The sequence below is a fragment of the Condylura cristata genome, unplaced genomic scaffold, assembly GCF_000260355.1.
Source record: "Condylura cristata isolate star-nosed mole 26May11 unplaced genomic scaffold, ConCri1.0 scaffold00018, whole genome shotgun sequence".
In the NCBI taxonomy this organism is placed as follows: domain Eukaryota; kingdom Metazoa; phylum Chordata; class Mammalia; order Eulipotyphla; family Talpidae; genus Condylura; species Condylura cristata.
This window is the reverse complement of record NW_004567119.1, coordinates 12,439,874-12,465,490: the sequence shown is the minus strand read 5'-3', so window position 1 is coordinate 12,465,490 and position 25,617 is coordinate 12,439,874. Positions and strand designations below refer to the sequence as shown.

The 25,617-nt window shown below is 45.8% G+C and overlaps 1 protein-coding gene across 2 annotated transcripts in view; it reads left to right on the top strand.

Moving 5' to 3' along the window:
* The first annotated feature begins 7,448 nt into the window (after positions 1–7,448).
* Positions 7,449–25,617, top strand: part of RNF175 (ring finger protein 175) — a 27,043-nt gene continuing 8,874 nt past the window's right edge. For both annotated transcript variants that reach the window (XM_012726741.1, XM_004685336.2), the window contains exons 1-6: positions 7,449–7,639; positions 11,965–12,002; positions 14,778–14,919; positions 19,385–19,539; positions 21,963–22,070; positions 24,742–24,862. In XM_012726741.1, the coding sequence (XP_012582195.1) occupies positions 7,574–7,639; positions 11,965–12,002; positions 14,778–14,919; positions 19,385–19,539; positions 21,963–22,070; positions 24,742–24,862 (630 nt within the window). In that variant the 5' untranslated portion in view covers positions 7,449–7,573. The remainder of the gene's footprint in view (positions 7,640–11,964; positions 12,003–14,777; positions 14,920–19,384; positions 19,540–21,962; positions 22,071–24,741; positions 24,863–25,617) is intronic.

Genomic DNA, 25,617 nt, shown 5'->3' with positions numbered 1-25,617 from the left:
TGCACTATGTTTCAGAGTCTCAGAGCCATGCCACACTAGGACAATTAAAAAACTATCCACTGGCCCTCCCTGGTGGCGCAGCGGGTTAAAGCACTGCACTGAGAAGCTAAATCCACTTCCGCTTGAGTTCGATTCCCGCCTGCCCGGCAGGTGGGAATTGAACTCATGCGGAAGCGGCTTTAGATTCTCAGTGCTGTGCTTTAACCCGCTGCGCCACCAGGGAGGGCCGAATGTTTAGTCTTTTAAAGCCTGCCTGCTTTGCACACCCTGCAAAGTTATAACCAGTATCTGTTAGCTGTAGTTAAGACAAGCCCAGTGCCTGTAAAAGACCCCAAGCAGCTGCTGCCTTGGCATTCCCTGACTCCCATCTTGCTGCTGCTGAGTGAATCATCTGGACACAGCAACCCCTCTTCTCCCCCACCATGTACCCCTGTCCTAATACCCCATAATCAGCTTATTGTGCAATACTGCTAGCTCACACTCCTACCCTTCTTTGATCTGCCCTGAAATCCTTGAACTCACCCACAAGTGCACATGGAACATTCTCCAGCACAGACCACATTTTAGACCCTATAACAAGCCTCTATACATTTGAAAGGGCTAAAATCATGCAAAATATGTTCTCCAACCACAATGGAATGAAATTAGAAATAAATAACAGAAGGAAATTTGGGAAATTCACAAATATGTAAAAATTAAACAACACATTCCTAAATGTGTTTGAAATTTAGGTGAAGGAAAACGAAAACCCAATATAGCAAAAAGGATGGGAAGCAGCTAGGTCATGCTCAGAGGGAAATAGCTATAAATGCCTCGACTGAAAAAGAAGAAAAGGTCTCGTATCAACACCTAATTGTTCACGATCAAACAAGAACTCAAACAAGAAGACTAACTGAAGCCCAAAGCAAGCAGGAGGAAATTATATAGACTAGAACAGAAATAAGTTGAGAAGAGAGAAAATAAAGGGAGAGAAAAGTTGATTGCTTTAAGGCAACAAAGTTGACAAATTTTTCACTACAACTACCAAAGAAAAGAAGACACTGATTACTACACACAGGAATGAAAGAGGGCTATTACTAAAAGCCTTGCAGAAGAAAAGGAAGTTCTAAGGGGAAACCATGAGCGGTTTTGTGCCAAGAAATTAAATAGGCTAGACAAAATTGGCAGATTCTTAGAAGAACACAAATGCCAAAGCTGACCCAAAAGCAAAGAGAAAAATCTAAATAGATAACACCAAGTAAAGAGATTGAATTATTAATCAAAAAATCTTTCCCGGGCCCTCCCTGGTGGCGCAGTGGGTTAAAGCGCCCCACTCGGAAGCTAAAGCCACTTCAGCATGAGTTCGATCCTCACCCCGGAGGTGACACACATGGCGCAGCAGACCTCTCCTGACCCACTCGCTGTTCCCCTCAGCAGTGTACTTCCTCCATCTGCCTGTCCTGCTCCCCACTCTGTCTCTGGTGAATCCTCTCGCCACCCCTGCGCCTCTGGACTATACCAGTTCTGTATGCATAAATAAATAATTTTTTTAAAAAACCTTTCCCACAAAAAAGACAAGCTCATGTCCAGGCGGTGGATTCTAACAAATGCTGAAACAATCACATCCAGTCATTCACAAACTCGCAGTAACAGGAGAGGGACGGACACTTCTCAATTAACTTCATGAAGCCATTATCACCCAGATACCACAACCAGAAAAAGAAATCGCAAGGCTGTAGTCCACTCCACTAGACTACAGACTAGAAGACTGATTTCTTTATGGAATTAGATGCAAAAATCCTCAACAGTCCAGTCAAATAGCAAAGGGATTATGCCCCAAGACCAAGTGGGTTTCACCCCAAGAATCTAGCTTGGTTTAGCATAGAAAAATCAATCAAGGCAACATGGCATCTGAATAAAATAGAGGACAAAAGCCACGTAATCGGCCCTCCCTGGTGGCGCAGCGGGTTAAAGCACAGCACTAAGAAGCTAAAGCCACTTCCGCATGAGTTCGATTCCCGCCTGCCCCGGAGGTGACCCCATGGCACGGCAGACCTCTCCTGACCCGCCTGCTGCTCCCCTCAGCAGTGTACTCCCTCGATCTGCCTGTTCTGCTCCCCGCTCTGTCCCTGGTGAATCCTCTCACCCGCAGCATGGGGTACAGCATCTCTGGCCTGTACCCCAGTTCTGTACGAATAAATAAATAAATCTTTAAAAAAAAAAAAAGGTAAAAGCCACATAATCTTATCAATCGATACAGAAAAGCTCTTGATAAAAACCAACATCCTATCAGGATAAAGCACTTAATAAACGCGTTTATCCTGAAAAGTTCATTTATTTAACCCTACCATTATCATTATACTTAATAACGAAAGACTGAACTATTTTTTCTTAAAGCACTGTTCTCCTAGAAGGAATAACTGTGGCCTCTTATTGCTGCTTCTCTAGCTGGTCTTGTTCCAAGCCCTGAAGGAAGACAAATACCTAAAGTAAGAAGAAAAAGGGAGTATTGATATTTTTCTTTTGCAAGAATATGACTCTTGCAGAACAGACACACAAGACAATTTCAGCAGTTAACCTGAGGTTGTTAGAATGGCAAGCCCCTGGTCTCAACTGAAATGAAAGACCCAACTTCCACACCAGGATGGGTTTTACGGGGAGACCTTTAAGAAAGCCAGGACCCACCCTCAAAACCTAGAGGGGTTTTCAGAGCACTGGGTGCTTCCATGCAGTCTTAGCTCAGGTAGTTAAGCTCTCCCCATTCAAATGTCTGAAGATTTAGTGATTTCGCACACAAGGCATGCTGAGCCCATGCCTGGCACACATGAGTGACTGACTAGTACAAGCTCTTTTACTAGTTAGGACAGTGGAGACCGGCTTTGCTGTCTGGCTCCTCACTTGGCAAAGATGAGACTTCACAGAGCAGGCACCAGAAAAGCAAAGCAAGGAGAGGGGAGGGAAAGAAGTCCATTGAGGATTGAAACATGGTTTTCCCTCCTGCTGAGAGGGTCCCTGCTCTTGATAAACAAGAATGGCCCGTGCTGAACTTCCGGGCTTGAAAGTCTAGCTGGTTTGGCAAAGGCGTTCCTACCCCAGATCAATGGTTCCACTGAAAATGAGAAGGAGGAGCGCACTCCAAAGCCCACAGGACACTGGGTGAAAAGTGGGAATATGCCATCTCTCCACAGGACCAGGGAGCCCCATGTATGCTGCTGTCTGATCACTGCATGCTCTATTCCAAATTAGCCAGAAACCCGAGAACCTGAAAGCGGAGCTCCAGCTAACGTTATTTAAATGAACCGGCTGTTACATGAACCTTAAACCACATGTCATTTGGTTGTGGGGCTGCCCTGGGCCAAGAGACATTAACACAGAGGGTTCCTAACTCACAAACGGATTGTGTTCCAAACGTGCATTTAGGAGGCTGTGGTTTAAAATGCACAATGCGCTTTCCCAAAGAAGCAATGTTATAAATGGTGATTAGGGCCACGCGCCAGCTCACAAAAGTCTGTGTAACCAGAATCTAGTTACACACTGTATGTTTTAGCCAAAAAAGAGTAGCCCTCAGTAATGTCACAATACTTGAACCCCTAACTCACGTCACTCACAGAAATGTGGTTTGAAATTGATCTAAGACTTAAACATAAGGCCTGATACCATAAAAACTAGAAGAAAACATGACCTGCACTAAATCAGGCTGGAGCGTGCTGAATATGTGTGCATTCACCCATCTTACTGTGATGCTAAGGCTCAAATACGTATTTTATGTGTAAATATGAAGATGCCAGGAGTAAATTGAAAAGAAAGTTACTTGGAAAAGATCATTTGTAAAGCAATATACACAACAGGACTTCCCAGAGCGTTTGTTCTACACCATTTTTCTATAACATTGATAAGATAAAGATAAAACAATCCTACTTAGAACAAAAGCCTTTTAAGGACCTACCTTAGTTCATCTACTCTTTGCATGGAGAGCACTTTCCAAGAACCTAGACTTCCTTGAGCAGGACGGACCGCCCGTTGACTTCTGCAAGTTCTAACCATTAGGTGGCACCATGGCCTAAGGCAGTTCCGTTGTCCCAGATGGACAACAGAGAAGGGGAAAAGATAAATGAATGGCAGAGAATGGGTAGAAGAACTTAAGAGAACCTGTGTGCAATACGTTATTTAAAACATACAAGGTGGACCATGTGCTCTAGACTAACTTACACATTCATAAATGCAAGAATTTTCTTAAAATTATAGAAAAGCTCATGATTTCATCTATTCCAAGTAGTTTACATCATTTTCTATGTATATTTAAAAATTTTTTATTTCTATTTTTCTTAAAGATGAAGCTTTATTTATTTATGCACACAAGAACTGGGGTGTAAGCCAGAGGTGCAGGGAGGGCATGTGGCAAGAAGATTCACCAGAGATATAGTGGGGAGCAGAACAGGAGGATCTACTAAAATACACTGCTGAGGGGAGCAGCAGGCAAGACAAGAGAGGTCTGCTGTGCCATGTGAGTCAGCTCCCTGGCCAGGGATAACACTGCTATCAAACACCCCTGCACCAACAAAGAGGCCCCTTTATTTATTTATTTATTTTTAAATATTTTGAGAAGACACCATACAGCTTTCTATAGTGGTTCCACCAATTACATCGCCATCAACAGTGCATGAGGGCACACTTTCTGTACATCTTGCCAGCACTTGTATTTCTTGCCTTTTTTGAAGATAGTCATTCTATGTGACATGATATCTCACTGCGGTTTTAATTGGCATTTCCCTAAATTTAAGTGATGTCAAACATCCTATACCTGCCAGGCATCTGACTGTCTTCACAGGGAAAATGTCTGTTCAAGTCAAAAGCAGTCCACTCTCTTTCTGCCTATTTGCCCACACTCCTCATAGAGTTAATTTCCTATAAATGTACATGTTCACTGGGATCTTTCTATCCCCCTTCCATGGGCATATCTCTCTAGTCCCACACCAAATACTATACTTAACTAATGATTCTTTACTCCATTTTATTTTAAATATTTTTATGAAATTGGCTCATGTACTACTCCCTTACATCACTATGTCATCTCAGAGCCACAGACCAGGAGGTAGCAGGAGGAGGCACAGACCAGGCAAGTGTGCAAAAGAGGTGAGAGATACATATCAGGAATACATCTAGTCATCTAGTCCAGCATTTATGGCAGAAACAGCTGCTGACCATCTGATTGGGAAACAGTTGCAAATTAATTAATTTGATTTGGTGAACTGCTGCAGAAAACAGTGGTTAACGTATTAGGAAATGAGATATTGGTTCTGCTCATCTGGAATGTATTTACTGAAGGAACCCAGTCTAACAGATTTGAGCAGATCTAAACCCCATTAACAGTGGGGAGTATAGACTTTTAGACTTTGATTCTCTCTTGATTGTTGAGCTAATACCGGAGGAAGATAACTACCTTTGAGTTTACTTGTGTCTCTAGTAAATTATGTGACATCAACAATGGAAGACAGCCTCACACTCAGAATTATACAATAGGCCAGAATTTTCTAGGAAAAGAAAATTCTAGATCTGCTTTGGGAAGGGGTAGGGAGGCACCCAAAGGGATTTCAGAAGATCCCGAGTTATATGAAGACAGATTAGAAGCTAGGTAGGGAATTGATGTCCAGGTGATTTTTTTTTTCCCCTAAATTTGCTGGTCTTCCAAAATTCCCTTTCTCAGGGATCGCAGTGCCATCTGCCCGAATGCTGAAAAGTTCAAACCTGATGCCTGGGCACCAGGCACAAAGATGAGTTAAGTGCTACAAATGTTACTGAATCACCCCGGTTCATCCACAATTCTCAATCTCTCGTGTCATACACTCACATACATCACAAGGTCACTGCCATGTTTAGCTGGAACCACAGCTATAGCTTTATGATGGGTCTTGCGTCCAAGTTGAGCTACCTCCCCACTCTTGCCAAACAGCAAGTCTAAAATAAAACACGCTTACCACTCTGGTGCCATCTGCCCTTCTCTCATGCTGCAGTCCAGACCCATCATGCGTGTTACACAGGCCGTCTTGATCAGGCACATGGCGACCTTTGCTGTTCTTGTTCCCAGACTGTGAAGTCAACCTTCCCTGGGTTCAAATTCCTACAGCACCAACCCCAGTCCAGATCCTGAACCTCCTGGCATTTCTGGGCTCTCATAAATTAAACAGATAACAACATTAAACACCTTGCGGGCAAGGGTGTCTGCAGGATGGCGTGTGTTTACACAGAGAAGGTCCTTGGCGCAGAGCCTGGCACACACTGAGCTTTCCATCCCTGCCAGCAGTCACTTTTATCTCCCTTTTGCCAATGCACTGTGTTCCCCAGGCCTTTGTACACCACAGCCTCCATCTGGAGCCCTCCCCCCCACACCCTATTCTTGCTTCAGGGCACTCTGGGGGTGCAAGCAGCAGCACCAGGAAACTTGCTAACAAGGCAAATTCTCAGGTCCCACCCCAGACCAGAAATTACAGGGCACCCAGCCCCTCTGACCTCCAGGGAAGTCCACTGCTCTCAGACCACACCAAAGTACTCACCACTGTGAGGAGTATTGGCTGTTTGTTTCTACCCCTGAGCTGGGCGGCTGAGCTCCCCAATGGCAGGGTCATGCGTTAGGTCTTATTGGTCAGTCTCCAACCGGCCCATTGCAAGGGAAGGAAACCCATAAGTCATCACAAGCTGGAGTGGAGAAAGTTACCCAGACTACGTCCTTGCACGTTCAGGCTTTTTCCAGTGCTCTCAATACATCTCCAGGTATGCTCCAAAATGTCCCAGCTTGTTCCTAGCCATGAGGCCATGCTTGTGGTAAAGAGGCCCCCTGAGGATAGAGGGGAGGAAGGCAAGTTGTGGGTGATTCCTAGGGGAAGAGGGATGTCCTCAAGGGACACAGTCCCCAAGAACCTTGACCTTCTCCACAGTGGGGTCTCTCCCTTACCATCTGTGAAGTCAGGTAGACTTTACCTGACAACTACCTGCATCATTAAAACTGAAGAAAGAAAAGCAGTGAGTGTGCCCAGGGGCAGGGCAGGGCGAGGTACACGTTCAATGGCTTAGCGTCTGGAAAGTCACGGGTACACCTGATAGAACTCTCTGCAGGTAAGGAGAGACAGACCTAGCGAGATGTATATTCTGGTCATCATTGAGGGAGGGAGCTGAGGGGAGACCGATCTCTCTCTTCCTGGCTCCTCTCATCTCCATTTCTTACTCGCCCACCTCAGAGCCCTCCCTGGCCCAGCGGCATGGCACCAAAATCTCGGATTCCTGCCAGGACACAGCTCAGGACGTTGTAGAAAAGACGATCATCCCCGAGCGCCTTCATTGCCGAGAGGCCCAGGGGTCTCAGCAGCGTTGAGGATGTGAGGAACATGAGCTCCCGGGTCCGCAGGAAGCCATCGCGGGGCGCCAGGCTCCAGGGTGCGCGCCAGAGCCTCCCCGCGCGATCACCGCACCGCCCCGGGCGGGTGGGTCACTCGGCGGCCGCAGGCTCGGCTCCACTCGCGGCTCGTGAGTCCTAAGGACCCCCGCTCTGTGGACTCCCCAGACCTCGCCACCCGCGCTGCGAAGGTGGGCGCGGCGGAGCATGGCCGCGGGGCCCAGGGCGCGCCGGGCCGCGCCGGTCCTGGAGGCGCCCCCCCAGCACGAGCAGGTACGCGGGTGCAGGCCGTGGGAGACCCGAGGGGCGGGCCGGGCCAGTGGGCCTGGGCTGTGGCAGACTTCCAAAGCCCCGACCCCACCTGGTGCGACCCGGCGGGGATGAAGGGGAGGAAGACAGGAAGACCTTCTGGAAGATGCTGGTAGCTTTGCTCAGCCTACCTCAGCAGAGCCCAAAGCCTCTTTCTGCCTCTCTCCCTCTCTCTGCCTCTCTCCCTCTCTCCCTCTCTCTGCCCCACCCTCTTCCCCCCGCCCCCCATCTCTCTCTCCTCCCCTTTCTCTGCTCCCCAGTGCTTCCATCCCACTCTGTCTCCCCCTTCTCATTCGGTGTCTTTCAGAATCAACCTTTCCCGGCTGACTCCTACCCATTCTCGGCCCTCCATGCCGGCAGTGCCGGCTTCCTGGCAAAGCGCCACCTGGGGGTGGGGACCGTGGGCATTCCAGGAGCACAGCTGAGGGAGGACGGCTGCCCAGTGGGCAGCACTCTGCGGCCCTCAAACAAGCGAGTCAGAATTACCGGGAAGGCTCTTAGCCTCCCAGCTCGGGGCTCTATCTCCAGGTTGCAAACTGCTTAGATCCCTGGAGTGCACTGAGGTTGGAGAACCTTTGGGCTAGCACTTTCTGCCTCCTAGGGGTGGTCATTGCACACCCATCCAGACAGATACAGTTCCCGATTTCCTCTTAAATGAGCAGCCCCGCGTATGTTGCACGATTGGCACGATTAACTTCATCTTATCTTCGTTTCCTTCGTCACCCTGTCAGCCACCTGAAGCTTGTCTGCTTGTGTATCTGTTAGACTAGAGCCTCCCACTGGCGGAAACTCCAGGACACTGGGCACTGGGTCTGCTTTGCTTGTGGCGATATTTCCAGCGCCTAGAAAAAGCTGGCAAATGGCAGGCTGCAGTAAATGTCTGGCAACTGAATACGTGAGGAGAGGATGAGCCAGAGCATGATCTGCGGCTCCACCGCCCAGCTCCCCACACACCTCACACCTTGCTGTGCAGCTGCCATCCCCCATTCCCATCTCACCAGCTGCACTTCTGTTGAGCTGAAACTGGCAGGTGTTCTTTGGCAACCGCTCAATCTGGAGTGCAAAAGACCTGCGAATGTGGATTCAGTTCCCTCTTCTGCTTGTCTGAGGCCTCAGAGTGCCCCCAGAGCACCTGCCTCTGCCTCAAACCGCTCCCTGCCCTGGGGCGAGCCGTACACAGCACCCCCTCCCTCCTTCCATGGGAGTTTTGTCTCTTCCTGTGACACAAGTTCCATATTACTGACTGAACATCACACTGCAAACCTCAAACCTGACGTCCTGACATTCTGCACATACAGGCACCACAGTGCCCGTCCACTTGGTGGCCGTTCAACAAGGGACACTTGAAAAAAGACGTCTTCAGGAGACACCCCAGCGTGGAGGTCCTGGAGTGCAGCACACCCTAGGTGGAGCTAGCCTGCTGGGTACCAGGGCGCCTGGGGGGCCCTGTGTGCATGTGTTCACTGTGACTGAAAGTGGTTAAGAGACAGGTGAATGCACTCTGGGCTTATTGTTGTTCTCTCCCTGCTGGTTTTAGTAAGCTTTTTCTAAAAATTGATTTTTTTTTTTATTGAGGGGAGAGTTGAAAGTAGGGAGGCAGTCCAGTGAGAAATGATGAGAGCCAGCCAGAGGACAGTGGCATTCTTCAAGTGCCCTGTGATATGCCAGGCAAGGAGCAGAATTACTTCCACTCTGCTATGAGGCAGCTCCCCACTCTATCTTTCTGAGATGGGTGATTTATAGGTAGTTGACTTTTTCATCTTCAAAATGTGTATTTTGGTTCTTGATCATTTCTAGACACTACCTCATACTCAGAAATGCTCTCTCTTTTGTATTATATTTTCTTCTAGCACTTTTAAGATTTTCTTTTTCACATGTAAATATTTGACCCATCTGGAATGTATTTTGAAGTGGAAAATTAGGTCTGGATCCAGCTTTATATTTTTTCCAAATGCCTAGCCAATTGTCTCAGCACCACTTAATGAACAATCCATTTTTCCTCATGATTTGAAGTGACTCATTTATCATATGCACTTGGGTCTATTCCTGGACTCTAAGTTCTGCTCACTCATCTGTCTTCCTATTCCTGGGCGAGGACTGCTTTCAATTAATTTCTGTGGCTTTACCATGGATTTCGATGACTGGTAGGCTCATTCCCAAGTCTTTACTCTTCTTTAGATTTTCCAAGCTATCCTTATTTGTTATCCTTCTAGATAAATGTTAGTGTCATATTAATTTCAAAAATAAATTTTTTAAGCTCCTGAATGGACTTGCAAGATACCATACCAGGAAAAAAAAAAAAAAAGTCAAAAGAAGGTGACTCCACCCGAATAAAAAATATTGATGTTGGAAACTATTGAGTTGTCAGAAAAGTCATGATGCATTTTTACTTGTGAAACATAAAAAATATATTGTGACTTTTCCAACAACCCAGTATTACTGGAGAAGTCTCTTCGGTGTCATCATCTCATCTTCACAGTTTGATTCTTCCCTAGGAAATAGGAATATGATTGATGGAGGGAAGTTCTTACTGGGATTCAGCAAAAGTCTTTTCAGCTACAATTTCCACTCCCTACAATTTGCTGACCATTAGTAAAATAGGTCATCACACTTCATGAAAAGTGACTTGACATCTGGTGGACAATTAAGCACTGTACTTCTAGTAAAAAGCAAAGGGGTCTTTTTCTTGCAACTGACCTAAAAACCTTGTTCCTTATTTTAAGCAAGTTTTATCAGGAAGCAAAATGATCTTCAAAGTCTTGAACAGCAAAAAGAGAAGGACCCAGGGAATCCCGTGTGATGTGACTTGTAAGGAGACCACTGGCTCGTGGAATCAGCACCTTCCTACAGAACTCTCATATCAAGTCTGATTTACACTCACATTACTTTAATGCAGTAGACAGAAAGGCGCTGTAATATCAATTCCAGTTTCTCATAAAGAAACAGAATGAACACTGCTTAGTGATGTGCCCAAGGCACCTGAATAACCTGAGCCCAGAGTTTTGTGCCGGGTGGAAGTGAGTGACTCACACCTGCAGATACAGCCAGTGCACCCCAAAGCAGAAGTCAGCAGAGATGCAGCTTCACACAAAGGTGAGGTCTCAGGCTCCATACTATGGGGAGATTGCCGCCAGGGCTTTGCCCCTGGAGCTCAACACTGAGACCCAGAATGTGAGCTCGGATTGCATGTCAGGAACCACCAGGTGGGGTCAGCGAGGAACAGGGAGCCATGAGAAGCTGCTTCACCAGCTTCCTTTTCACTGGCATTGTCCAGTGGACCCTAGCATGCTACAAACACGACCAAGTAGCCATCCAGCTGTGTCATCCAGAGCCTTGTTCTCTCTTACAGAGGGATCCTTCAAAAGCCTCTGAGAGATACACAGAATGTTGCAGAACCTTACCTCAGAGAAATCCTAGCCCACCCCTGGATGGCACTGTTTCTCTGTCTGAAATGCTCCTGTCATTTGAAGGAAATGCAAAGGGAACATGTCTGGTTAACATCAGGTCTGTCTAGCAAATGTATTATTCACCAGCTCTTCTGTGCCATCCCTGGGGCTCTGGGCTTTGAAACAGTATCTTTATCACTCCTGGAGGGATTAAGCTTTCTATGTGTTCCTTCACAGTTACAAGATCATTTCTGCCATTGGCGACTGATTTTAAGATTGCAGAGTGCAAAGGGTTGGCCAAGAAAAGGCATTGTACCTGCTGTATACAGACCAAAAGCAGTCCCAGGGTAGTCTCTGTGCTTTCCAGTTCAGTCTGCAAGCGAACAGCCAGATAGCTGCTTTCCCAGGGGAAAAAACCTTTCACTGCAAAGCAAGAGGACACTAACACAGCTGCATTAAGTAGAGCTGCAGCTCAGCCTCTGTCTCTAAAACCTTGAACTCAGAGATGTTACTGTTGCATCATTTAAGACACTGGCAAAGCAGGTATCTTTTAGGGATTTTCAATGCACACCTCATATCCAGAACTCAGGGTTACACTATCTATGAGAGGTGCTTCTCTACAAGCTTGACTGAACTGCCAAATTAAGTCCCAGGAATGGAGCCTCGTCTGATTCTGTGAGCTGGGTATGGAATCAGATATTTACTAATAGTGACCTGATTGCTATTTCATTTGGAGGCGTCTGTGTTTCCTTCCATAAGCAAATATGCTATTGGGCTTCCATCCTAAATTATTCCAGTATTGGGAACTTGGTTACTTGTTGTGGTTTCTGTTTCCCATGTCATGTTATAAAATGCAAGTCAAGAACACAAGGAAATGTTGAGGACTCTTTTTCTATTTTTCAGACCTCTCACACAAAGCTTTCTGCGGATGATGAGTGGAAGTAAGTGATTTGTATTTTTTATAGCTGAAATACTAAGCATTAGATTACTAACTCAATAGTTTGAGAAATTAAATAAAGTCATATGTAAATACACGCACACTCAGACACCAGAGGCCAAGACCACAGAGATTCCATCTTTTCTCCATAGTGAGCTCCATGAAGTCCCACCAAGCTGCACTTAACACGTCCCTCAAAGCAAGGCGGTGTCAAATTAGTATTTATTTTATGCACACAACACATCTTGTTTGCATGACACACTGTTTCACCTGTGTGCTGGTATCTATTGGGGTCCACTGAGCCCTTACAATGAAAAGAAATAAAAAATGGAAGGTTCCTCATTTCTTGCATAATAGAAATCCATTATTATTGTATTCCTAATGAAAATCAGAAATCCTTAGTTCATTTGTATACATTATATTTTCCAAAATACTTCCACACAGATTTACTCATTTGATATCTTTTCACTATATGTACAAAAATAGATTGATGTCATCAGTATATTTTGTTTTATATCTATACAAGTCCTACTTTAGGTGGATACAGTCTTGCCTCTATATACCTGGTCCAAGTTGAAAATCTGCTCGTTAAATAGACTACTGAATAGTTATTTTTGGATCTAAGGTTGTTAAGACCATAACTCAGCTGTTGTACACTTTTCACTTTTCTTATTAACATACTATTTCTTCAGAGGAATGATTTTTTTTTTTATGAACTGCTAGGCAGTTTCCAACACCAAAATGAATAGTCATGTAAATTTATCCAAGTTTCTTACCTGAAGTGTTGCATCAGCTTCTTCATTTGACAAATGAAGGGGTTCTAGTGCCTTTATGGTGCCTTCATGGCACCTTGCTTCACTAACATTCTGAGATTCCCGCTGGAGGATGGAGTGGGAGGCCTCAGGCCGAATTGGGTTAGGCTCTCTGGGCTGATTCTCCAGCGGGGCATCCCTAGGACCTGAACAGGGCTCTTTTCTGAAGTACTGGTGGTACTCTCGACTCTTAAGCCAGAGTCTTGCTGGCAAAGGGGGAGAACTCAACCCCCATGTCCAGCAGACACTTTGAGGGATCACAATCTTGGGGCTCAGAATTTTCTGTGTTTTCTGAACGGTGCACTAACTAAGTAAAAATTCATAAGTGGAAACGTTAAGAAATTTTATGACCGACAGTATCCCACTGGGGGTAAAAGTTAACATTAATCAACCTCTATAAAGCAAATAATAACATTCATAAGATGTTGACCCTGGACTGCTCTCTCTTCCTCTAGTCCATTGGTTCTCAAGCTTGTCTCCATCTAAAAATCATATTGGGGAACTTTAAAATTCACAGCGCCTTGAAACGCTCAACAGAACACCACAAACTGAGAGACTTCAACAATAGAAATTAATGTTTTTTGTAGTTCTGGAGTCTAACGTCCAAGATGAAGGCGTCACAGGTTTGGGTCCTCCTCAGACCTCTGTCCTCAGCCCACCTAGCCGCCTCCTTGCGGTTTCCACACGGCCTCCCGCGTATGGCTGTATCCTAATCTCATCTGACCTCATTTACCTTAGTCTCGCCTTCAAAGTTCCTATTTCCAAGTACAGTTACGTACTGAGGTGCTGGGGGTTAAGACCTCAACTTGCAACTTCTGGGGAGACCCAATCCAGACCACACCAGCCAGAAATACTGACCTCATTGACCTGAGCATACAGCTTCAGCACTGGGACTTTAAAACCACCCCAGTTATTTCCCATTTACAGCCAAGGTAAAGAACCGCCGGTTTCCTTGAAGCTGTTTCTGCTGCAGGACACGAAACCGTGATGTACTATTTCTGCAGTTTTCTCTAAGACTCCAACTCAAAACTGAAACGTTCCCCATTTTCTGAATGTCTGTGCCTTTGCTTTGGCTCCCTGGAGTGTAAACAGAGACTCCGCTCACCAGGGGTTGCCTGGGCCCCACACCCTGCTGGCTCACAGGGCAGGATGCCCTTTACCTGAGAATGTTAGAAGGGACCATATTTTACCCTCACTTTCAAAAATGCCAATTTTATCAGTCAACCCAAGCATAAGTACCTTCCCTGATGGAAATACAAACAAAATAACATATGTACTTTGCCAGCCTATGAAGCACAGGTGGGAGGATCATTATTTTAAACTCACAAAAGAGGAAACTGAGACTAAGCTGATAGTGGACATTTGGAAGATTCTATGGTGATAAAGTGGCAGATCAGGGACTCGAACCCAGGACTTTGCAGGGGCCATCAGCAGCAATTTTTGGCCCCATCATGTAACTTGAGAAGACAAGGTTTATGCCAGAGCCACAGGAGAAAACAATGGACTGAGCAGGTCAGGTTTTGCTAATTGATCAGGTTCCTGCTCTCCGCTACCCCTTCCTCAGAGCCTGGGTGGGCGGAGGAAGCTAGACAAACTCAGGGAAATGTTGGGATCAATGACTGGGATCAACCCAATCAGTCTTGGGTTCGAGTCTCTGATCTGCCACGTCATCGCCATAGAACCTTCCAAAAGTCCATTATCCACTTAGTCTCAGTTTTCTCTTTTGTGAGTTTAAAATAACGATCCTCCCACACGCACTTCATAGGATTGTTCTAACATGGCAAAGTATATATGTTATTTTATTTGTTCTTCCACGAAACTAGACAAACTCAAGGACATGTTGGGATCAACGCTCTAAAGCCCCTACCTTGGAGGTCTCCAGTGGCTCCCCAGGAGTCCAACCTATTTGTTTTGGCGACCTGCACAAGGTTGAGGGTCTTTTCCATGACCTTTCTTGCTGTTTCCAGTCTGCAGCAGGAGCAGACGTACAGGATGCACCCAGGCCACGAGTCCATGCACGTGGAGATGATCTTGATCTTCCTGTGCGCCCTGGTCATCGCCCAGATAGTGCTGGTGCAGTGGAGACAGAGGCATGGCCGCTCCTATAACGTGAGTGCCTGAGGGGCTGGGGGTGGGGGGGGTGCTGGAGGCAATTCCCTCCTGCTGCCATGGGAAGCTCCCCTTGGTGAAGGCAGTAACTGCCTGGACTGCGCCGGTCAGCATTATCTATATTTCACTTGGATGATTTATTTATTTATTTTATATATATATTTTTTATTACAAAAGTTTATTTTTACATCATTTTGTACATTTTTTTTCCATCTCAATTGTAATCCCCGCGGGTTTCCCATCACCAAGTCACCCCTGTGCCATCACCATAATCCCATGCATTCCTCCCCCCCCATTTTTGATCCCATTCCCCACTCCACCCCCGCAAAATGTCTCTGGTATATGGTTGTTCATTATTCTCACCTGGTCCATTATACTCCTGCTATGAGTGAAACCTGGATGATTTATTTTTAACTAAAGGAGACGAGAATCAAACCTGATCAGTTATCATGTCAAAGAAAGCTACCCTGTCTGCCAATATGCATATGGAAAGTTATCACCACATGTCATCAGGGGGTTGCAAACTAAAGCCAGGAGATACTGATACTGATACATACCTACTAGGTGGAGAAAATCCAAAAAACGCGACAGTGCCAAATGAGATGAGGATGAGAAGCAAGAGGGACTCTTGATGGGAATGAAATGGGAAAGCAGTCGGAAAGGCAGTTTTGCAGCCTGCCGCAAAGTTAAACTACCTAGCAACCACACGGCTAGGTGTTTTTGTTTATCCAGTAGAACTGATCCCACCTTCCCACAAAACCTACATGTTGATACTTATAGAGCCTTTATGCATAATCACCCGAAACTAAAAGCAAACAAGATGTCCTTTAAAATATGAATAAATAAGCCAACTTGGTGCCTCTATACAGTCACATCTTAGTTGGCAATAACAGGATATGAGCCATCACGCCATGAAAAGACCTGGAGGAACCCTGGGGACAAGCCAGGATGAAAAGAAAGCAGAGTGTGTGATACCAATTACATGACGATTGAACAATGCAAAACCATAGAAAGTAAAATGATCGGTGGTTCAGGGAGGGAAGAAAGGAGGACAGACGTGGTAAAGGGAGATTTTCTAGCGGTAAAACTGATTTCTATATACTGTGATTGTGGCTACATTTATGCATCTGTCAATCCCATTCAACTAAACAGAGCAAATAGTGGAACTTAATGTATCTAAATGCTGAAAAGATCAAGAAGCTGGGGGGAGAGGATCCCAGGAAGAGTAGCAAATGGTACAAGAGAATCTCAATGCATTACAAATAAATGAAACAACCTCAGTGAAGGGAACTCGGGAAGGAAGGAAGTTGCTCTGGGCCCCTGTGGCAGTGAGAGAAGTCTGTAAGATTAAGACATAGAAGGACCATACACTGGCTGATGAAAGTGTCCCTCATGGGGAATGCATTAAGTCCGACACCACTGTACACGCACTGGGAAGGGACCAACAAGTGAATAGAGGGCAGGTTACGAGAGCCAGGCTGGTTACTGCTGAAATAGGAGTTTACAGGTAAGAGCAGGAAGGAAGTTAGGGAAGAAATGATACGCACACACACTACGTTATGAGGACAGCTTTGTACACAGAAGGTATTTATACATATTATTTATAGCCTGGAAATATCATTTATTATAGTTATTATTTTTAGATTATTTCATGCATAATTCAGACCATGCGAGGGGTTAATCTAAAAAGCGCAGAACATTTTCAGGTACAGTGTTTAACAAAAAATGATTACTTGTCTAGAGTACAGATTTGTGGTCTGTAGGTGCTGTGTACATCAGCACAACTTATTAAAAACACCTAAGCAAGAAAATAGGTTATTTGGAAAATAAAATTTTAAAATATAATTGCTGCTAGGAGATGTTAAAATATGTAAATAAAACACAGTGGAAAGTGAGATGTCTATATCAATATATTTCTTGTTTGGGATACTATTATATACCTAGATGTTTCCAAGTAGTCCCATTTTGAATACAACATAAGCTATGCAGCTGAATATTTACATTTTTCTCTTTTCAGTGAATATGATATAACAGAGCCTCCAAGTTACATGTTTTACAAATGCTTTTGACAATATTTAATTAAAAATAAAATCCGGACCCTCCCTGGTGATGCAACAGGTTAAAGCACAGCACTATGAAGCTGTCCACAGCCACTGCAGCACGAGTTTCTATCTCCAGTAAGGGAGCTGACCCCCATGGCACAGCAGACCTCGCTTGACCCACCTGCTGCTCCCCTCAACAGTGTATGTCAGTATATCGGCCTATCCTGCCCCCCACTCTTCCTCTGGTGAATCCTCTTTCTCCCCACACCTCTGGCCTGTACCGCAGTGCTGTATGCATCAATAAGTAAATCTTTAAAATGATAAAAATAAAAATAAAATCCTAGTCAACACCACCCTCTCCACCTTCTTTTACACATCCGACTTTCTACAGGAAACCGGAAGGAGGGTGCCAAAAGAGATTCCTACTTCCCCTCGGGCCAGCAGAAGACCCGCTGGCCACATGCAGATGTCAGGATTGCAGGCACACTGTTAACTTGCCTCCATACACAAGCCAGTAATTTCCCACAGACTGACACATAGCTCCATTTATATCAAACTTCCTGCCTGTGAATTGCTGTGAAACATGAGAACATGTCCCTGTGCCAATAAAGCACGGGTCTGCCCGCCTCTCAAAGGTGAGAGGAGGCACACATGCGGTCTCACACACAGCACTGCAGAATCTCCCTTCACAGCTGAAATAAGCGAATTAGCGGTCAGAATTGATTTGAAGAAAAAAATGTGGGCTCAGTGAATCTCGAAGCGTCCTTCATATGCCGAGATTTCGTACTTCGCCCTGTCTGACTCATGTCCACACCTGCCTTCATTTGTCCTGAGGGCCGAGGGACAGCTTGGGTAATTTATTTGCATGGTAAATCTCTGCTGACCTCTGAGCAGCTTCCTGAACTCCCTCCAGACCCATCGCTCACCACACGCACGCACGCATGTGCACGCACGCACGCATGTGCACGCATGCACGCACGCATGTGCACACACGCACGCACGCACGCACACAGGCACAAATGGTTGCACAGACTTTGGGAAAATATTAGGAAAAGAGCATCACTGACCTTCCCTTCCCACTCTGCCTTGCTCTTTCTCTTTCCTTTTACTTTATCTTTTTTACTTTCTATCTGCCTTTTCAATTTTCTCTTTTTGGTTACTGTCCTTGTCCCATAGGGTGAGTTCTGTGCAAAAGACTTAGAATGAATGTAAGAAGATTCCAGATCCAAGAACTTACGAGGATAAAGCAATTAATAAGAAACATCTTCTTGCTGCTCCCTGGAAAGAGACAGAGCTGTGCGCCTGGTCTTTTACTTCCAGGATGAAATACTATCAAATAATTTGTGCTTATTGTCCTTAGATGATTATATCCAAAACCATGTTAAAGGATCCAAAAATGGAACTGAAGACCCTTTTGCTAAGCCGCCTCTTTTTGTTAGAAAGACGAATTATCCAGATGACAACTGTCTGACAGCAAGCACCAACCCCTCTCCACATCCCGGGCAGACAATTAGCCAGCTGTGACCCTTGTTACCACCAAGGGGACCCAGCTCCCAATCTTCGCCCAGCCTTGCTCAGTGCCACCGCCTGTGCACCCAGGCCTGAGACCCAGCCCTTTGCCCTCCCTCTTTCAATGGTGCTGAAGAAATGCAGGTGGTTAGTCTGGAAGTGAGAAAAGAAGAGGTCAAAGTTTACTGCTACTGGTTAAACCTACCTGCTTTTCAGCAGAAAGGCATGTAGCAGGTGTGCGGTCTGCTGAAGAGCAGACACACAATGTCCCCCACATGGCCCAGCAGCTCAGTCTCCCCCGCTTCTTACACTGAGGGGCCAGACCACTCACCACCATCAGCAGGTTAGTGAGATCATTGGTCCTGCAAGAGGTTTCGTGCAGAGGCACAGAACGCATGCGAGCCACATCTCTGGCACCTGGGAAGGGCAGCAATCACCAAAGAGGAAGGTCTGGGACAAAACCAAGGGCTGAAATCCAGTCATCAGGGGCCAGGTAGTACCTGCTTGGACAGTACCGCCAGCCCTGGCTCCCGGGTGCCATTCTGTTTCCAGGCTCTTTCGCGGCTGGAAACAGTCAGCCCATGTGGGCCGTGTTGGCCTCAATTTTACAACTAAAGTGAAACGTGTTTTTCGCAAATCGCATCACGACAGAAGCCTGAAGTTGCTATCACTGGAAATTGACCAGAGGAAAGGTGAGGGATAGGCTGTATTATTTCCCATTTGAGTTTCAGGTAATGGTCCCCATCAGCTCCTACCTTTGCAGGTGCAGAACAGCTCGCGTGTGCAGGGTGGACTAGCTGCATGCTACAACAGCCATGAAGCAGTCTCCCCAGAGCAGCTCCTAAATGCCGTCCAGGGGACCGGACAGTGGGCTCCTCATTGCTGAACGAGATTCTCCCTCATTGCCCTCACAGCTGGTGACCCTGCTGCAGATGTGGGTTGTCCCCTTGTATTTCACCATAAAACTTTACTGGTGGCGCTTCCTGTCCATGTGGGGCATGTTCTCCGTTATCACCAGTTACATCCTCTTCAGAGCAACCCGCAAACCGCTCTCCGGGAGGACACCACGGTAAGGGATCCTGTCTTGCCCGCGGCCCTGCCTGTGACTTTAAAATGCGTATCTGATGGCCAAGATCCTGGGTGTCCCCTGCTTTAGCCTGTGGTAGCAAACTCTTTGGAGATTAGCGGTGGCATTAGCTCACATTCATTTCTTAAGGGTAAGTCAGACATGCTTGTAAAATTTATCACTTCAGATGTCAGCTAGTGAAGGCCAAAAGGAAGAAAAGTGAACATATTGTTAAAAGTTCTAGAGCACTACTTCATATTTCTTTTTCTTTTTTTTAAAGATTTATTTACTTATGCATAGAAGAGCTGAGGTGCATGCAGGGTTGGGGGTGAGAGGGTTTACCGGGTGGGAAGCAGAACAGGTGGATTGACTGAAATACACTGCCGAGGGAGGACAGGTCTGCAGCAACATGTGGGTCACCTCCTGGTTGCTCCGCATCTCCACTGTATAATGAATTTCTCAATCAACGCAGAGGAACTTCATCACAAGAAATAGCCAAACGCTGCCCCATTCTACACGTCAGCTATCTCAGCAGGTGCCCTGCCCTCTGCTTCTCTGCCCACCTGGGTCCATGGCAGCCTCCCCTTCCTGCACAGCAGTGCCAGTCGGGGTGATCCACGACATGCTAGAGCAGACCCAGTTCTGCAGGGAGGTTTGTGAACGCACTGGAAGTGTTCTGGGAACGACCTCTCCCTGCTCTAGCAGATGGGAGAGCAAGGCCGTCACCTGAGCCTCGAAGTCTGTGCAACACCTCTGCCAACTCCCCTGTCTACCGACGAGAGAAGGTTTAAGCCAGGGACCCGAGCGTTGCCTCTGCACACCGCGTTCCTTAGAGAGGAAGAGACTAACCCCCAGCGTTGCCTTCTTCTGCACATGGATCTCATCAGCGTATCTTTAGCTTAAAGTGACATAGAACTAGAAGCCCTGTGTCAAAAATAATTACATTCCAAATGTCAGTGATTCACTGTCTGTAGAAACAAGCCCCAACATGCGATAGTTGGAACGGTGCTCCAGAGTCCAATCTGTCAGGTCTCATCCCAGGTTCCAATCCTCATTTTGGTTATCTAATAACCTTTCTGTTTCACTATCACTGGGTATCTATCGTGAGTACAAATGATTGAGGGTCCCCTCTCTTCTAGAGGAGTAGACAAGAAACAAGGAGTTTCTGTTTAAAGAAACAGTAGCGTCTAAGGATCTCTCTGGCAAAAGGGCTCCTGCCACTGTTGACATCTGTCAGCACATTCCAGCACCCTTTCTCATCTTTGGGCACCAAGTTTAGTCTTCCAGCTGCTCCTTCTCCATCTATCACCTTTTCTTGGTCCAGAAGGTGAGTCTTTATACTGGGGGGTGGCACAAAAGGAACTGGCCCCCAGTCTCTCCCCACATCTCCCCAGAAGCGAGGAGGAAAACTAACAAAATTAAAGGCTCCCTTCTATACTGCCTCCATGCTCACTCTCCACCCTTATCCTCTGCCTGCTTCATGCAGGCCCTGTGCAGTGGGGAAAGGCGCGAGGCCTGCTCTTGAGTTGCACAGAGGGGCACCCACACAGCAGAAAGTCAGGCGGCAGAAGCTCGCCTGCAACTTCCTCTCCGGCCTGGGGGAGGCGCTCTGAGTGGAAGGAGAGGGGCTGGGGGCTCAGCCCCCTGCCCACCACCCAGGCGCTGGGCTTGAGGGCCGAGGCCAGCAGCAGCCAGAAAGAGAAAGGCCAGGGCAGGAATCTCCCCTTGACTTCTCAGCCTGTCACTGATGGGCTCCAAACTACTCCTGCCCACACCTCTGGAAGCAAAGGAGAGGAGGGTGGTCAGGGGCCCAGTCGGACTAACCACTCCCAAAGACCATCTTTTATGAGGAAAAGTTCAAGGTAATTACATGATCGTTACTGTCCTGTAATAAATGACAACGGCACCTCCCTAGAGCCGCAGGGGTTGAAGTGTTAGTGCTATGAAGCTATCACCAGCCACAGAGGCCTGAGTTCCATCCCTGGCCAGGGAGCTGACCCCCATGGTGCAGCAGGACCCTCCTGTTTCCCCGCTGATCCCCTCAGCAGTGTATTTCAGTAAAATCCACCTGTTCTGCTCCCCACTCTGTTTCTGGTGAATCCTCTTACGGCCCCCAGCGCCTCTGGCCTACATCCCAACTATTGTATATCTAAGTAAATAAAAATAGGTCTTTAAAAAAATAAATTACAATGAATTTATATATGCCTAGACAGAAACATTGGTGCATGATCATACTACTTGTAGTGTTTGCTGATATTAGCATTCTCTTAATTTAATTTAGTAGGTATGCTATACTTATGTTTTGCATATTACATGATATATGGAATTATAGAAACTAAGACTAGCCTAGACTGTTATTTGAAAGAGATAAAGCACTTCCCATCATGCTCTGTGGCTCTGGCTTCTTCCCATATTTCACTCCACAGGCTGGTCTACAAGTGGTTTCTTCTCATCTACAAACTCAGCTATGCATTTGGCGTTGTGGGATATCTGGCCATCATGTTTACCATGTGTGGATTCAATTTTTTTTTCAAGTAAGTTTCACTGGTTAAGAAATTCATCTCCATGCACTTGCTTGTAACATCACAGGGCCAGCTTCATACCTGGGTGCTGGATTTGGGTCTGGACTTCTTCATGCACACATGGTCTGTTGCAGTTCTCATTGGTGTTTTGCTGTCTTTGAGTAAACCACTCAAAAAGAGACGATCCACAGGATAAGAAGTTTGCAAAAACTGTAAACTTTAAAGAGAAAAAAATACTTGATCTGCACATCTTAAAAGCCATCATTAATTTCAAAGCCATCCCTTTGTGTTTGAGTGACCCTTAATGACAAAAGATTTCCCTTCCACCAAATTCTGAAGGTCATTTCCTTGTATGTAACTTCTTTCTTAAAACCTCAAGAACCAGACAACCCAGTCGCCATTAGCTCATATGACTTTTGAATGTTTAAAATAGGAGCTAGACGTGCTGTAAATATACACACTGGTTTCAAAGACTGTATAAAATGAATTGTCCTGTGGCCTATATGTTGGGTTTATAACACTTTGGATGTATCAGTGAAATTACTCCAGCTGTTTCTTTTTACCTTCTTAACGTAGATACCAGACAATTTATATTTTCAATATATGTCAGGATTCTATTTCCACCAGACAATACTGTTCTAAAATTGTGTATCTGGGACCCCTAGCATGCAGCTGAACAAGGAGGAAACTGAGTGTGTAGACAATGAAGGAGAGGTGAAGAGATAACGGAGCAGGAAAGTCTGAGAAGAAATAATGGAAATTAGGATAATTATTCCTATGACTCAGAACTGTGTGCTCCCTAGGAAGAAGGAAATGTACTCTTGATACTATTCTCATAGTATCAACATGCAATCAACATGTGTTCTGGAAAAGGGAATGTAAGCCAACAGCTTTAGAAAGATGCACGAATAAAGATTCCCCAGAATATCGCTCAACTTGAAGTTATTCTAAATCTCTGGGGCCATAACAAGACTGAAAGGCAGAGGTGAGCAGTCCTTAACCTCATAAAATAAAGGTGAATGGATACCAGCCCCGGGAAGGAGCTCTTTCTGCCACCACGTAGCGCTCTGATTTTAGAAGCATTTCACAAAACTTCAGAGTGTGAGTTCCAACCATTTTCTATGGAAAGGAAGAGAAGCTAATTGTACAGATCCCTGATGGCTAGTTTAGGATGTAGAAAGTCACTGATATTCTTTCAACATGCTGTTAGTATTATTGTAATGAATGTAAAATTTTTGTACAAATTTTATCAAGTTAATGACAGCTGTCCAAAGACTATTAGCTCATGAAATCTTAAGACCCTTACCCATGAACTCTCCTACCATGAGCTATATTGAGACTTCAACCCTTAAAGTGGGGCAGGAATTATTTTTTCATTATAAAGTTCCTTTTTGGTGGAACCATGACAAGATTGCAAATACGTGTGTCCCTGCTCACGAATCTTCCCCACCCGCCCCACCCCTCGACGCCCTCACTCTGAAATAAACTCAGGCAAATCTTGAAAGGATGAAGCCATCCCTTGTTGAAATTTCCAGTTCACATCACCCAAAGATGCCTCCCAAGTCTGCAAAGCAGTCTACCTTTACCATTTGCTCCTCGAATTAACGAGGCACAAATACACAGCAGAAGGGTTGAGCTACAGCGCCCAGTTCCTGTCCACTACTAGGTACCCTCCCAACTCAGACTCATGCAGGACCCTGGCTAGTATTTGAGATCAACTACGGAGCTAGAAGACCAAAGGTGCAAGGCGTAAGATCCAGAAATTAAATTAGGGACTAATATTCACTTTTTGGAGATCTTTGCCTTAAAAAAAATAAAGATGGGTTATCATAGAGAATCCGTGTATTTGAATATGATCCAACTAGCAAAACAAATTTTTAATAATCTGACAAGTACAGCAAGGACCTTCAAGTGAAGCTTGGTTCCTGATTCTTAGGTAGCAGCTGCCATTTTTCATTTTTCCTGTGTTTCCATATTTTCAAACACACAGTGGGGATAATAATATCTATTTCAACTACTTGTTGGGTGAAATAAAGTACTTGAAAACTCTCTGTGAAACCTGAGCCGGACACCAGTATCTCAGCTTTAGCTGTCTGACAGAGCCATCTCTTGTCCAGACCCCAGGCCAGGCCACACGGAGTCCTGAAGGTAGGCTTGTGTATCAGAGAATGTCCCATTTCTCCAGGTGAGTCTTCTTTGGGTCGGGGCCCATTGCTCTGTTGCAAGAGGGTCTAACTCTTTGCTGCCCATTAGAATCACCTGGAATCTGGAGGGCTTCCAAAAATATCGCCTCACAGCCCAACCCCAAGAGTCTGAGGTAACTGGCCTCGGGCGCAGCCCAGAGATGGAGATTTGTACAGTGCCTGCCCCAGTCCTTCTATGTGAGCTGACTTGTGAACCACTGGTTCCAGCAGGCTGATTGATCTCAGCACAGAGGCCTAAAATACATTTGAAGTCTCTCTCAAAATTACTATGCCCATGTAGCGCCAAGTGCTAAATTTTAAGAGAAATTTAGAATTTTAAATTATTTCATTTTAAAAAAGGAAAACTAAGCAAATAAAAGAAAAATAAAATACACCACTCACTCCATTGCCTATATGGCAGGAATTATTTTCCAAGCTGTACCCCCTCTCAACTCCCCCAGTGCCAGATTCTGACCTCTTTATATTGTTAATTTCCATAGAATCAAGGCCAGAGATTCCATGGATTTTGGCATCGTGTCCTTGTTCTACGGCCTCTACTATGGTGTAATGGGAAGAGACTTTGCAGAGATCTGCTCGGATTACATGGCTTCTACTATAGGGGTAAGTGGTGCTTCGTTCTCTGAAACCACACATGGCGTGTGGAGAAACGGTCTCATCTTTCACACTTACATTCCACCTGCAGAAATGGAGTGCTATTTGGTGCTCCCAGTCCGCTTGCTGTCTGGATTCTCCTTGCATCAAAAATTGTCTCTGCTAATTCATTAGAAAATACATTTCTTGGGGCCTCCCTTGTGATGGAAGGGGTTAAGCACAGCACTATGAAGCTTTCGGCAGCTACTGCAGCCAGCCCTGTTCTAGATCCAGCCAGGGAGCTGACCCACATGGCTCAGCAGACTTCTCCTGTCTCGCTCACTGCTCCCCTCAGCAGCATATATGGGTTGATCCTCCTATTCTGCTCCCCACTCTGTCTCTGGTAAATCCTCTCATACCCCCACCCCTCTGGCCTACACCCCAGCTTTTGTATGTATAAATAAATAAATCTTTTTAAAAACAGTTTTAAAAAGAAAATAATTCCTTACTTATATGAAGTGATTGGGTGCTAAGATATATCTTAAAGCAGAATATCTTAATTATTTGGAAGGACCATGCTCCAATCGCCAACACCGAAAGGATCAGTGAAAATTCAACAATAACAAAAACCCTTTACCTCTGCCTGCAACTCTGCCTAATGCAAATAAAAGTCCTATTTGAGGGCCCTCCCTGGTGGCGCAACAGGTTAGGACACAGCACTGGAGGCTAGCTGCAGCCGCTTCAGTGAGTCCGATCCCCCACCCCGGAGGTGACCCACATGGTGC